At 34.5% G+C, this 15,355-nt stretch overlaps 1 protein-coding gene across 1 annotated transcript in view; it reads left to right on the top strand.

Annotated features, from left to right (window-relative positions):
* The window catches only part of Skeletor (DM13 and DOMON_DOH domain-containing protein skeletor), a 65,887-nt gene that overhangs the window by 32,530 nt on the left and 18,002 nt on the right, over positions 1–15,355 (top strand). The window contains exons 4-5 of the mRNA XM_076409215.1: positions 5,087–5,249; positions 10,901–11,160. Of these exons, the coding sequence (XP_076265330.1) occupies positions 5,087–5,249; positions 10,901–11,160 (423 nt within the window). The remainder of the gene's footprint in view (positions 1–5,086; positions 5,250–10,900; positions 11,161–15,355) is intronic.

Genomic DNA, 15,355 nt, shown 5'->3' with positions numbered 1-15,355 from the left:
TTGTCTTTATTATAACTTAAATCTAGGTATATAACTAGGAGGACCCATCGGCCCTATCTCAGTCTCTGGTAAAATAATCTTTATCCATGTCACTACACAAGCTCAGATGGTTTGGTGGTATCCAAAAGTTTCAGTATTTCAATATTCTCATGAGAATGGAGTCTTTCCTCATGCCCCCTTGCAATTCTCTTGATTTCTTGACTGCCTGTGGGTATCTGAAGGTCTCGATGTAGGTAATCAGTCCTATAGTATTTGGGTGCACCAACAATACCTCTTAGGACTTTGTTCTGAAACATTTGTATTTTATTAATGTTACTCTTTGCAGAGCATCCCCATAATTGAACTCCGTGTCCATATAGGTTTCAGTATTTGTTTATATATAGTAATTTATTATGTACTGATAATTGTGATTTTCTTCCAATTAGCCAGTACATTTTCCAATATTTCAATTTCAGTTCTTTTCTTTTCTTCTTTATATGTTCCTTCCAGTGAAGTTTTGCATCAAGATTCATTCCGAGATATTTAGCGTTTTTTGCTATATGGAATGATAGTATTATTTAATGTTATTGGTGCTTTTACGGTCTACGGTCTGTTTATACAGAATAAGCTTCTTCTTGTTGGACTCTATATATTCTAGTTGTAATGTACGATTTTAATAGTTCGGTGTATTGTTTTGGTAACATTTTCTGTATTTTATGAAATAGGTTTTCATGCCAAACCTTATGGAAGGCTTGTGCAACATTTAAGAATATAGCTGAGCATACTTTCGTAGGCTTTTTCAGTAACATCTGTTATTCTGTGGACCTGGTCAATTATTGAAAGCTTGTTAATAAACCCAAACTAATGTGTTGGTACTAGGTTTTTTCTCTCTATATTAGACAGCATAAAACATATGTCATCATCATTTGATATTTCAGGTTCTCACCTAAAACAATTTTTTTCAATAGTCATTGCTGTACTTTGTAAGAAGTCTGAAAAACTGCTTATTCAAATTTCCATTCATCACTTGACGATACATCTTTGAAGTTTGAGAAGATTTTTTTGCATCTTATCGTTCTAAAATTCATCATACCCCTTACAGACACAGAATCCCTTTTAAAATATCTCTAAATTCTTCTGCAGCTTTTCCTAAATCTCCTTAACTCAATCAATAATTTTTCAATACCATATTATGTAGGTTTACTATAATTTTTGGCTCTTTTGGGCATCCTTTATGTGAATCATCCCCAATGAATGGCTAGTGCCAGCATTGAAGATGAACTTGAAACGAACCTATCCATTGTTTTTACATGTATCATTTCAATGAATTCACTGAACTTCTACAAACTTCTTCTTCTTAAAAATTCAATCGAATTCAAATCATAGTACAAGAGGAATCATATGGTAGTCGAATTACAACGTTGTCTTTTTTATGTCACTCCTGAAACATCTCTTAACACAAATTATAGAAGATTATTTTTCTGTACTAGTAATGTTATAATTTCTACCTTCTTGTTGGAAAAATTAATATTTAGAATATCATCATATATATGTTATATGTTTTACATCTAAATATTTCCTTCTTCTATGTAATTGTCATTTACTGCTATTATATTCATACATTCGAACTCAAATAAAGCATTTGAACGAATGATTGCAAAGTCATTGCTTCTATATCTTCCTGTTTAGAAAGACCTTCTTGTTATGATCCATTAGGTACCTTTTTTTAATCTCTGTGATATTCATTTACTACTGGAATTCAAAAAGTTGGGCTTCAATAGGTGTCTGAATGTGAAATTGGATGCACCAATTCATTCTGATGCTTCAATATTTCTCGCCATTCTTTTCCCCAATTTTGGTGACAAATTAAATGATGAAATTAAATTAGATGATATCTTGAAATTATTTTAGTATTATGCTTGTTATTCTATCCTCCGTTGCATTTTTCATTCTTCTTTGCTGTGTTATTTGGGCGAGACCCCCTTGTGATGATGTTGTGCTGAATGGTATCACCTTCTTTTTCGAAAAATATTGAGCTATTATTATTCTTCGCTAGACTAGCTCCTAGCTCTCATCCATATTACAATATTGTCACATTGTTACTTCATTATCATTTATCCAAAATTCTTAATATTATTATTCAACGAATTCAACATAAGATTTATGACAAAATCACAAACTAAACGATAATACACCCATAAATAACACAGATTAATAAAACAACCAGAAAAAGCTTTCAAAACATCACGAAAAATCAAAACGACAAAAGAAATTCAACCTTGCACTTCCTGACCTCCCCTGACAGAACCAGCGTTGCATCATCGCCAACAATTAACAACATCTAATATCTTATAACCACTAACGGTTATTCCTCATCGGACCGAGGAAGTGAATGCATCAAATGAATATTCAACTTTACAACGGTTACCTGTTGTTCAGCCGCAGCCTTTTGATCAAGGCTAACTAGATGTTTCTGGTCGACCGTTTCTTTGTTTTTCTTTCTGTTAACTAACTTTTTTTATTGGAATTCTATTTCGAGTAAGTGGCGTTGATACACTAAAAATATGCCACGATTATATAACGTTTTTTTTCGGATTAGATGAATCCTTTGTGTAGTATTATGCTAAAGTTAAAAAGGAATGTATTATTTGGTATTGTCGAAATTTTACTTTAAATGAATGAAAATCTCAATCTCTTTCATTCAAAGAAATACTTTTATATATAAATCTTTCAATACAAAATAATTGCTCAAAGTGAATTTCTTTACAACATCTTTATTAGATAGGCTTAGTACAATCTTAATTTACAATTAAATTATTACTACTTTTCCTATGTACTTGGATTAATTAACAAGCAAGACGAGTGAGAGAAAATACATCAGTATGTATTCCCCAACTATAAAATTATAATTATTTATTAATTATTAACTTATAGCTACAGTTTACACTAAATGTATACACTTTATATAAGTTCGTATGGTTTGGTTCGCTTCAATCTCCTGACATCCTGCGCGCTCTCCAACAGTTGTATAGCTTCCACGTTAATATGATTAAGTAATCTTCAGATCATCGTGCAGTTCTTTATTGGTTACATAGCGATAGGCATTGGTAATCAATCGAAGAACCTTGTTTTGACAGCGTTGGATGACTAGTTGATTTGAATTTTTAGTGCAACCCCATATTTGCACCCCGTAGGTCCAAATTGGCTTTATAATTGTATTATAGATCAACCTCTTTGATTTTAGATCAAGTTGGGAGTATCTTCCGACTAACCAGTATAGTTGTTTTATTTTGGTTCTAATGTGTTTTGCTTTTTATCTAACGTGATACTTCCAATTTAATCTACCGCCAAGATGGATTCCAAGGCATTTAGCTGATTCTGCTTGAGCTGCTGCTGCCCATTAGTATAAAACAGTCTCCCAAAGAATTAAATTTGAAATATGTTTTAATCTCCTTTAGTCATAAATGCTTTATCACAATAAGTTGGTTGATTGGTTATATAAGAACCCGAGATAAAGCGAAATGATTTAAATTAATGCTTCAAGAGCATTAAAAATAACTGATAACCGATCGTAAATTACACGAAGAAGTACAAGAAGTAAAACAAGATGTACCTTTTGGATGTACTGAAACGAACTACTGTTGCTAAAAGAAAACCTATACGCCATTGTTTTATTGCAATACCAGTGTCAATTTGAAGCTTGGACTAAATAAAGTTGTGGAACTGATATTATATTACTTGGCCCTCAAGAACAATTTCCAAAAAATAATTACATATTTTAAAAAGGGTCTCAAGTAACACGTCAAATGAAAAGTCCTCGGCCTACCATAGTAAATACCTCTTCATTCTACGAAAATTTCTTCCCAGCGAGCATTCTTTTGAGATCTGAGAACAGAAATTAGTCGCTGGGGCCAGATCTGGAGAATACGATGCATGAGGAAGCAATTCCAAGCCCAATTCATGGATTTTTGCCATCGTTTTACTGACTTGTCACACAGTGCATTGTCTTGATGAAACAGCACTTTCTTTTTCTCCAAATGCAGCCGTTTTCAGTGATTTCATCCTTCAAACGTTCCAATAACGCTATGCAATTGTCGCTGTTGATGGTCCTTCCTTTTTTAAGGTAGTCAATGAAAATTATTCCATACGCATCCCAAAATACAGACGCCATAAACTTGCCAGCCGACTGTTACATTTTCCCACGCTTTAGAGTGGGTTCATCGTGTTCAATCCACTCGGATGATTGTCGATTGAACTTCGGAGTAAAATGATGAAGCCATCTTTCATTCATTGTCACATATCGACACAAAAACTCAGGTTTATTACGCTTGATCATCTTCAAACTCTGTTCCGAATAATCAACTCGTCGTTGATTTTGTAATTTGCACAGAACTTTTTCATACCCAAATATTCGTGAATGATGTAATGTGCACGTTCAGTTGATATATTTAGAGTGTCTACTATTTCATTCAATTTCAATTTACGGTCATTCAAAATCATTCTGTAACAACCTCTTTTGGGCGTCCACTGCGTTCACCGTCAATTTTTTGCTTCAACTGTATTTTTTCCCTTCAAAAAGCAATATGTTATCAACACGCGAAATTCCTTTTTATCCATTTTTTCACAATAGCAAAAGTTGCTTCACTCAAAATGCTATAATTTACAAACTAATGATACGACAGCTGTCAAATTTATACAAGCATCTTTTTAGGGCTAACTAAAAAACAGGTGGATTTAATTCTAGTAGCGCCATCTACGTGTCAGGCCGGGGAATTTTCTATTGACCTGTTAGTGAATAACTAGTTGCAATATACAAGAAAAATAGAAAACGAAAACATATATTTTAAGGAAGCGAACCAAAAAATCAGCACCAGATATCCAACTCCGTCTATTGTTCGAAGGATAATTTTAACTGTAGACCCTAAGAACCCCCCGTAACGTCCTTTATTCCACCGACTCGTCAAATATGTTCCTCAAACCGCCCGACCCACCGCCGTCTCATAACGCACCGACCACCCCCCCCCCCCCTTTCTCCCCAACCCCGGAAACCTAATCGACCCGGCAAAAATGGCCCGTCAAATTTTAATAATTCTCGCTTTTCCCCCAGGTAAGCTTTGGCGACGTGAAAATTCCCCGAAATTTCGACTTTCCGCGGCCGCAGAAAATCGACGCCCTCAAAGGAGTCCATTCAATATCCTCCGACAACGTCGTCATCGTCGATGCTCAAACTTTGCTAATTCCTAACTTATATTACGACGGAGAAGCCCCAGGTAAGTACAGTGGCGTACGACGCTTAAAAATGTACATTAGTTGCGCGGGACAATAATCTGTCTTTTTACTTTTTTATGTTCCTTTAGGGTTTCGTGAAAATAACTTTTATTCCGCAATGTAATCACTTTTGAAGGAAAGAGCTTATTGACGAAGAGGTAGCTATAGTTTATTCAACGTTATTTTGTACATACGTCATTTAAATTTGTGACGTCAAAACGTCGCAATGTTGCCGCATCAACTCTGAGTTTTAGTTCAGTTGAGCTTTGATATACAACAAAATTCTAATCTAAATAAAATAATTGAACAAAAATATCATGAAATATAATTTATTTTAACGTTATAGTATATCTAAAAACTACAGTTAATTATACAGCCACAATAGTTTACAGTTAGAGTTATAACCTCTTATCACTATTGCTTTCAAGAATTTTGCATACGTCTGACAACCGGACGACTTTGACAGGCTCATTCGTTTACGTGTTCGAACTAATCAGACAGCAGTGTGTCTCTTTTTAACTAGAATAAAATGAAAAAGGAAATATGGTCTGAAACGAATTTACAAATTGCGTCAGGCAAAACATAAAAAATCTTAATGACGTGTGTATAAAGAAACTTTGAATAGACTGTACTAAAACAGCGACACTAGCACAGCTATATCTCCGAAAATAATTTAAATTTCGAAAAGTCATCTTAAGAGTATATTCATAAATAGTTAAATTTGCAATAATGAAGCAAAGCAACAAAGAAAAACTAATCTTCACTATCAAAATTTCAATACATCAAACACTGTGTTATTTAGATATTGATTCCTTTTAAATTGTGCTGTAGTATGAAAATTTATATCATGCTTACTATACAAGAACAAAAACAAAACAGAGCAAAATGTATATAAACCAACTACTAAATATATATAAATAACGCAAAATTGGCACCAAAGGCTTATAACAATAAACCCACAAATATATGGATACTAAAGAAATATATCCAACGCTGTACCAACAAAATTCAACTATATGTATGTCAAATGGTCATGGAAAATATTGACAACAGAGATATGTATGTACTACTCTATACATACCCATGACATATATATGATATTGGTTGGGATTTAATATTTGGTCAACTATTAGACCAGTCAGCTACATTCGCAATTAAAAAGATCAATATTTATAACAGAAATTTCACTATTGGTTAAATCCCGAAATATAAAAAACAACCCCCGTATACTAAACTTTTCCTGTTGCATTTCGAAAGACCTTCGAACACGTCGGTTTAAAAATACCACTCGTTCGGAATTGGCAGCCCGAAGACATTGAAGACGGTGGGTGGTAAGACAATTACTTAAAAAATCGATACACAATAAACGCATCAATGCCAAATATCCAATTTCCATACGCAACGCATATTTTATGGTCGCGAACAATCTCTCTCTCGCGCGCGATTTGACATTTGTACGTTTAATAGCCTCTGGTGAGATAATTGAAATTTGTTTACTACAAATCATCTTATATCCCACTGCATGGATGCGCGCAAAAGATAAATACACGCCGTGTAATTTGCTGTTGTTTTTTGCTGCTTGTTTATATAATATTGAAGTACCGTCAAGGTTTCAATTAAATGCATCTTTTTTTTATAGTTTTACAAGTATGTTTACGACTAACAAAAAAAATCTTAAAGTAACACGTTACCAAGACGATGGGTTAATTTTAATGGATTCTCATTAGTTCGAGATGTTTAAATTTCTATAATCATTGTCCTCACTAATTTTGGGTCCATTTTGGGGTATATTTGGGGCTCTTTTTGGCTAAATTTACTTTTTTATACCGAGGGGATGGACAACATCAGATGAACACCTGACATATATGCAATATTTGTTTATTAACCAACACACCAACAGTTTCCAATGGATGTTATGCCATTCTTGTGCCAAAACATCCACCAATTGCTTCAGTGATGTTGAAACGGTTCAATCATGTTGAGGTCTGGCGATTATACTAGCCAGAAAAATTCTTTGATGATATTTTGATGCTTCTTAAACCAATACTGAAATTTTTGGCTGTGTGCATAGGTGCATTATACACTATATTAGTTCGTGTGGTTTGGATTGATTCAATCTTCTGATTTCCTGCCTATTGTTAGTTGTATTGAATCCACGTTACTGTGATTTTGCAACCTTAACAGGTCAATTGAAAAGTCCCCGACCTACCATAGTAAAACACATTTATATGGCAAAATTTGCTTTTTATTCAACACAGCTTCCTTCAAGGGTGCTACACTGATTATAGTGAACCTCCAACTTTTCGATGCCATTTTTGTAGTACGATTTATCCTTTACTTCAAAACAGGCCTCCGTTTCGGCGATCACCTCTTCATTCGACGAAAATTTCTTCCCAGCGAGCATTCTTTTGAGATCTGAGAACAGGAAATAGTCGCCGGGGGCCAGATCTGGAGAATGCGGTGGATGAGGAAGCAATTTGAAGCCCAGTTCATAGATTTTTGCCATCGTTTTCACTGGCTTGCGATACGGTGTATTGTCTTGGTAAAGCAGCACTTTCTTTTTCTCCAAATGCGGCCGTTTTTCGGCGATTTCGTCCTTCAAACGGTCCAATAACACTATGTAATAGCCGCTGTTGATGGTCCTTCCTTTTTCAAGATAGTCAATGAAAATTATTCCATGCGCATCCCAAAATACAGACGCCATAATCTTGCCAGCCGACGGTTGCGTTTTCCCACACTTTGGATCAGGTTCATCGTGTGCAGTCCACTCGAATGACTCTCAATTGGACTTCGGAGTGAAATGATGGAGCCATGTTTCATTCATTGTCACATATCCACGCAAGAACTCGGGTTTATTACGCTTAATCATCTTCAAAAGCTGCTCCGAATCATCAACTCGTCATTGTATTTGGTCAAAAATGAGTTCGCGCGGCACCCACTTTGCATAGAGTTTTCTCATACCCAAATATTCGTGAATGATATGATGTACACGTTCAATTGATATCTTTAGAATGTCTGCTATTTCATTCAATTACAATTTACGGTCATTCAAAATCATTTTGAGGATCTTTTAAATGTTTTCATCAGTAACAACCTCTTTTGGCGTTTGCGTTCACCGTCTTCGGTGCTCATTTCACCACGTCTAAAATTAGCATACCAATCCTTGATGGTTGATTTCCTTGGGGCAGGGTCCCGAAACTGGATGTCAAGCCAATTTTTTGCTTTAACTGTATTTTTTCCCTTCAAAAAGCAATATTTTATCAACACGAGAAATTCCTTTTTATGAATTACAATAACAAAAGTTGCTTCACTCAAAATGCTATAATTCACAAACTAATCATCCGACAGCTGTCAAATTTATACACGCAACTTTTAAGGGTTAGGGCTAACTAAAAAGCTTATAGATTTTAGTAATTCTAGTAGCGCCATCTATGTTTCAGGCCGGGGACTTTTCAATTGATCTGTTATTTCATGTTTTAAGGCGAAATCTTGGAAAACTTCGTAAATCCATTTGATTTCGAGGATATCGTGCAGTTCTTCGTTGATTACTTAGCGATAAGAATTGGTAATTAGTCGTAGAACTTTGTTTTCACAGCGTTAGATTATTATTTGGTTTGATGTTTTAATGCAACCCAATATTTGCACCCCATAGGCCTAAATTGGATTTATGATTGACTGATGAACCAATCTCTTTGGTTTTAGGTTAAGTTGGAAGTATTTTCCGACCAACCAGTACAGTTATTTGATTTTGAGTCTAATCTGCTCTGCTTTTTTTCCAACATGATGTTTACAATTCAGCCTACTATCTAAATTAATGCTGATTCTGCATAAAAAATCGGTCACCGTTAAGAGATATAATTAGATTTTTGTCAATTTATCATGGACAGATTTAGATTAATTAACTGTATTTTCCAGGCTCTAGTCCAGTTGTAGATCTTATTGACTGCCACTTGTGCTTTTTCTTCAACATGAGGCAGAGATATATCGCTTGCTATGATAACTTTGTCGTCGGCAAATCGTCCGCAGATGCAGGCGATGGTCCCAAGACATCACCATACGGAGCTCCAGCCGAAATAGATGCAAGTGTTGAGAATTCCCTCTCATGCGACACTTCAAATTTTCTTCCAAAAGGATTTGATAGCAGGTGACAATAGTTCCGCAGTAGGAATTTGCTCATCTTGTAGATTAGTTTCAAATGCCATATCCGGTCAAAAACTTGTGAGACGTACAGGAATATCGCAGAGCAGTTTTAGGAACCAGATGTACTATATTGTAAGGCGAAAAGTTCTCAGTCTGCCAATAAAATCGCCCAAATTATAATTTTCCCATGTACGAGGGTCGCCTTGCCTCCATCGCTCTTTGGCATTAGAAATGTCGAATTACATATACCCTAACCACTCTTTATGTTATTAGCAGTAAAAAATGTTCGCATCCCGCTCCAAAAAAAATAACCATCTACATAATTGAATAAACTCTAGGTTTTTTCTTGTTGGGAGCGGCAATTTCTCGAATTAATTTCCGCTCTCGTCTAATTTTAAATCGAGTCTTGGGTCGTTTACGAATAACTCGGGCGGGATAGCGAGATTCAGCCGGCGGCCTGGATATTAAACTTTTAGAAAACTATTTTGCAACCAGTCATCCGCTTAGTTTCAGTGACATGTAGGTGGTTTCGCTTAATTTAACTTAGGGCAAGGGCGTCATACCGCGTCGATATTGACGTAACTGTTTCCCACAAAAATGTTCGACGGAATGAGGAATGAGCCCGTTCAAGCACTAATCAGTGAAGAAGTGTTTTAACGAACCTACATTGTCAGACAAACACTCTGTATTGCGTCTGTATATAAATAATAACATTAAATATCATTAACTTGTTAAAATAGTGGGAAAGAATTTACTTTCCATATAAATTAACACATAAACTTTTGCTTTCAAAAAAACCCATAAGAAAAAGTCTGGTACTGTTAAATCCGGAGATCTGGCTGGTATTGCTAAATCGCCACTTCGCGAAATTAATCTTCGTGGAGAAACGTCATTCAATAATTGAATTGTTGAACGAGCTGTGTGTGCTGTGGCCCCATCTTGCTGAAAATACATGTCCTCTAGTCCTTGCTCTTCCATTTTGGGCACAAAAAGATTTCGAATCATGTCTTGGTATCATTCAGCAGTAACAGTAACTGCAACACCTTGGTCTTCATGAATACCAGCATGAATGCCACACCATACAGTTGTCTTTAGTAGATGCAATGATGTTTCATGAATTAATTGAGGATTCTGTGTTCCCCAAAACCGACTGTTCCGTTTATTGAGTGGCCATAGTGGTTTATGGAGATTCCACAAGGTCATTTGTGTCCTAGTTTGCATTTCTAGCTCGAAAAAGAAAAAATGCAGTACAAGGTGATCTAAAATCATGTGGTGTTTATTATGATGAATACTTAAATAAACACTAATATCAGAATATTAATAGTTTACTCGTTTTTATTCAGGAAGATAAAGCTTGCTGCGAGAGAGTCTGGCTCTTTAAAAGAATCTTTAAAAAAAAACATGAAAAATACTGAAATTAACTTCTCCAACACTGTACTTGAAAAATAGACGGTCCTCCACCAATGTACTGAATGACTATATATTAAAATAAAATTATTCTCCGATTTTTCAGACGCCAAATTTTGGGTGGGACAGGGCGCGAAACCATCCCCCCAAGGTATCCGGGTACCGGACGAGAACGGCAAAGAACTACCCCTGAGAAGGTACGACGGCAAAACGGTGGTTCTCACCCTACCCGGCGATCTGACAGTCTTCGATATCGGCCACTTCGGCATCTGGTGCGAAGAATTTACGGTCGATTTCGGCCACATCCCCGTGCCACAGGCGCTCAACATACCGCCATCATTGAAGATGCTCGGAGTCAGTCCTCAGGTAAGTTCCGTGTCGTATCTAACGAAAAAACTACGAATAAGTCATTCGATTAATAACAAAAAACCAGCCCATCAATAGATTCGATAATCGGTATAAAATTTGCGACAAAATTGTGTTCGAACACATTGAATATGTTTTGTAAATATTGGTCAGTGATTAAAAAAGTGTTTTGTTAGCCGAAAACAGTAAGTATCATGACTTTTTATATGTTTCAAGACTCATCCCTCACAGTTTCACAACATGAATTATTATGTTATTCAAGATCACGTCACTCATCAATTATTATTTACATATTATCAGACGATATACATAATTAAAGATACGTATAGCTTGTACAATATCAGTATGTTAAAATAATAATTGTATAAGAGAAATAAATTGAAATACCAAAACCTGCAAATGTTTTTCAATATATATCATTATTTCTGTCATCAATCTCCGTTCATTTACTAGAACTACGACTATAGTACAAGACATCTAAAAATACAATAAAATTAACTTCAGTTAAATAGCAAGGGGTTTTATTTGACACTATATGATAATTATTATTGAAAACAGTGTTCATTTCATCATATTTTGATTTTTTTTCAAAAATTAGAGTGATTTACGCCTGTTCACTGAAGTTCTTGAAATTCTTGAAAAATTTGTCTTGATTCCTTTTGGCAGAGTGCCTTCTAATGCCCTACAGTATTAGAGCTAAAATCCTTCTAATGCTCTACAGTATTATAGCTAAAATCCTTTACAAAGTTCGGTTTTAATATTGCCACTGTAAGTCAATTCAAAATAAATTGGTGTTACTTGATATCCACTTAAAAACAACAATGTACATTCTTTCAGTCATTATCTTATCTGTGTTGATGGAGCCTATTCCCATTCTCGTACTTGTAGTTCTTATAATATCCATACTCTGCAATGTTAGTGATGCAATCAATAGAAAGATAACAAGAAATTGGTGATACCTGTGAAAGATATTTGGAAAAATACTGAAATCTAGCTGCTGACACAGTCCAAACTTAAATTAATCAAAATTAATCTCAAAAAACGAGTAGTAAGCATGCTAGTTTTTATTTTAAATATAAAGACCCTTCGACTAGAATCAAAATATAAAAAACTTGTACATTATTTGTTTCAAATAACATAACATTTGTTAAATAACCTAGAATAGAAATGCTGTAAAACACATTTTTTGGTAAAATTGGTTTTTTTTTATTCAACATAATTCCCTTCAAGGGTAATACACTGATTATAGCGACCCTCCAACTTTTCGATACCATTTTTGATCACCTCTTCATTCAATAAAAAAGTCTTCCCAGCGAGCATTCTTTTGAGATCTGAGAACAGGAAATAATCTCTGGTGGTCAGATCTGGAGAATATGATGGATGAGGAAACAATTCGAAGCACAATTCATGGATTTTTGCCATCATTTTCACTGACTTGTGACACGGTGCATTGTCTTGGTGAAGCAGCACTTTCTTTTTCTTCAAATGCGGCCGTTTTTCGGCGATTTCGTTCTTCAAACAGTCCAATAACATTATGTAATAGTCGCTGTTGATGGTCCTTCCTTTTTCAAGGCAGTCAATGAAAATTATTCAATGTGCATCCCCAAATACAGACGCCATAACCTTGCCAGCCGACTGTTACGTTTTCCCACGCTTTGGAGCGGGTTCATCCTGTGCAGTCCACTCGGATGACTGTCGATTGGACTACGGAGTGAAATGATGGAGCCATGTTTCATCCATTGTCACATCTAGCTCCTGACACATTTCAAACTTAAATTCATCAAAATTAAACTCAAAAAAACGAGTAGTTCATTCTAGTTTTTATTTTGAAGATAAAGGTGATTTTCTTTCGTCTAAAATCAAAATATAATAAACCGGTACTTTATTTGTTTCAAATATCATATTTTTTCGAATTTACGTTCACCAGTACATTATACAAAAGTGTTTATGTGACTTAAACTGTAAGTAAATAAACATTTTTAATCACTATTACAACAATTTTCAAAATTAAATATTGTTGATAAATATTATGTAGTATGAAGTAAAATTAGTTGTCGTTTATTCAGAAATACCATATTGTATTGATATGTTGAATTGGGAAAAGGTAATATTTGCTTTTTTGACTCTTTTAAAGGCTAAAGGCCAAAGTAACAAGCAGTTTTGTAGAGACCAAAATGATAGTCAGAGGGAGCAAGATCTGGGTTATATAGTACGTCAAGAATTCCAGCCATTCTGTCTCAATTTTTGCCAAGTTGCTTAAGATGTACTCTGAATTGATGAATTTTAACCTTAATTTTTACCTTATGATCTGCTTGATTCGCGTTAATTGTTGACTATTAAGAATCTAGTTTCAATTATACCAAATAGCTTGTGATCATCAATTCTTTTCAGCCATTTCAACTAATCATTTCACTAATTTAATCACTATGTACTCATGTTAGGTAACATGAAATGAAAACCTTTAAATCCAGTGAAGTGTCCCCCAATATACTTAAACATTCAACATTAATTTACATTTTTCTTCGGAAAAGGAAATATTTATTTGTAAAATATATAAAAACTGTCAAAAATTATATAAACTTCCTCTCCTTTTAGTAATTCGTTCGTGAAAAATGTATATCATTTAAAAAGCTGCTGTCATCAAGCCAGTGTACGACATAAATGCTGACGCTGTCGTACCAATAAAAACAATTGTCAGTCGAAAGAACTGAAATCTTCACCCTTTTTTGCCTTATTCGTCCTTTATCTTTGGGGTGGAATAGAAAGTTTCAAACTAGCTGAATGGGGAACGTTGAGGTAATTTTCTCGTTATTGACAATGTTGTCTTTTATGCAAGTGGGTTCATCCATATGATTTGAAATATAACAATACCCACTGATCCTTTTCTTATTTTAGCCATTTTCATAATATAGCTGAACATGATTCAGTACCACTTACGGTACATGACTTATTCTGATCGCCTAACTTCGTAAAAATAATTACAACAAAAATAGTACTATTGATGATAACATTCAAACAGCTAGGTTATTTGTATAGCCTATTCAAAATTATTTTGTATATACTTCATCTAAATTTGTGACGTCAAACGGTCGCAATGTTGCCGCATCAACTCCAATAAATACAACAAAATTTTAGTTTAAATAAAATAATGAAACAAAAATGTTGTTAAACATATGTAGTTTATTTTAACATTATAGTACATCTACAATTAAAAGCACAGGTATTATAGTTAGTAGGTTAGAGTTGTTTTATTAGATTTGCATTAAACTATTTTCCACACCACCCAATCACGTTTCCATCATTTATTAATTTCTTCCTCTGTATGTCTTATAGAGATCATCCAAACCGAGGGTATTATGGTCGGCAACGCTTCCTTCTACATATCCAAACAGTCCATGGTAATATATATTTCTAAAAAAGTAAATTGCAAAAAACGCAATGAAACATTTCAATTTATATTTACCAAGTGGCGATTTGTTCAACGTGAAATAGTTCATTCTTTAGCATCGTTTCTTCCAAACTTATTTTATGTACTTTAAGCCATTCCTTAATTACAGCCTTTGCCATGCACTTGTTGAGATCTTCTCCACCAGTGTACTATAATATGGTGAATTGTCCATAACAATAACTGATGGTACCTGCAGGTTCTTTAAAAGCTGATTTTTACACCACTGCAAAAACTAGTTATGGTTCGTTTGTAATGGTAGTCACCCTTGGACTTAGGGGAAAACACTAAGTCTGCATCAGGAATAAAAAGATTTCATTTATTCAAGTAATTCTTCATGATATATCTGCCAATGTCTGCAATGCATTAATAAATATGCAATATGCAATTAATAAATATTATGACTAACAAAACCTCATCGATAGTTGTTCCCATGTTTACCATTTTCCATCAACTTCTGTTGCCTTTACGCTATATTTATTATCATTTTGCCATGAATGACCCAATGTACCTCTCTGAAATATCCACCTCTCATCTGAATATACAAATTGATATAATAATTCTTCCTTAATTTTATTATGTTTTTAGAAATTTTATTCTTTTAAAAGCCATGTCTGCAAGTTCCATTAAACCCATTCCTCAATTATCTTTACATCACTTAAATCCTATATTACCCAAAGGTATATGAAGGAATCTACAACATCCCTTAAATAGCTTTTCTTATAGTAATAGCCCAACTGTTTATGGATA

The sequence above is a fragment of the Rhynchophorus ferrugineus genome, unplaced genomic scaffold (assembly GCF_030347505.1).
Source record: "Rhynchophorus ferrugineus isolate W39M unplaced genomic scaffold, kcgeb_rfMv2 rfM7, whole genome shotgun sequence".
Taxonomy (NCBI): Eukaryota; Metazoa; Arthropoda; class Insecta; order Coleoptera; family Curculionidae; genus Rhynchophorus; species Rhynchophorus ferrugineus.
This window is presented reverse-complemented; position numbering and strand designations above follow the sequence as displayed.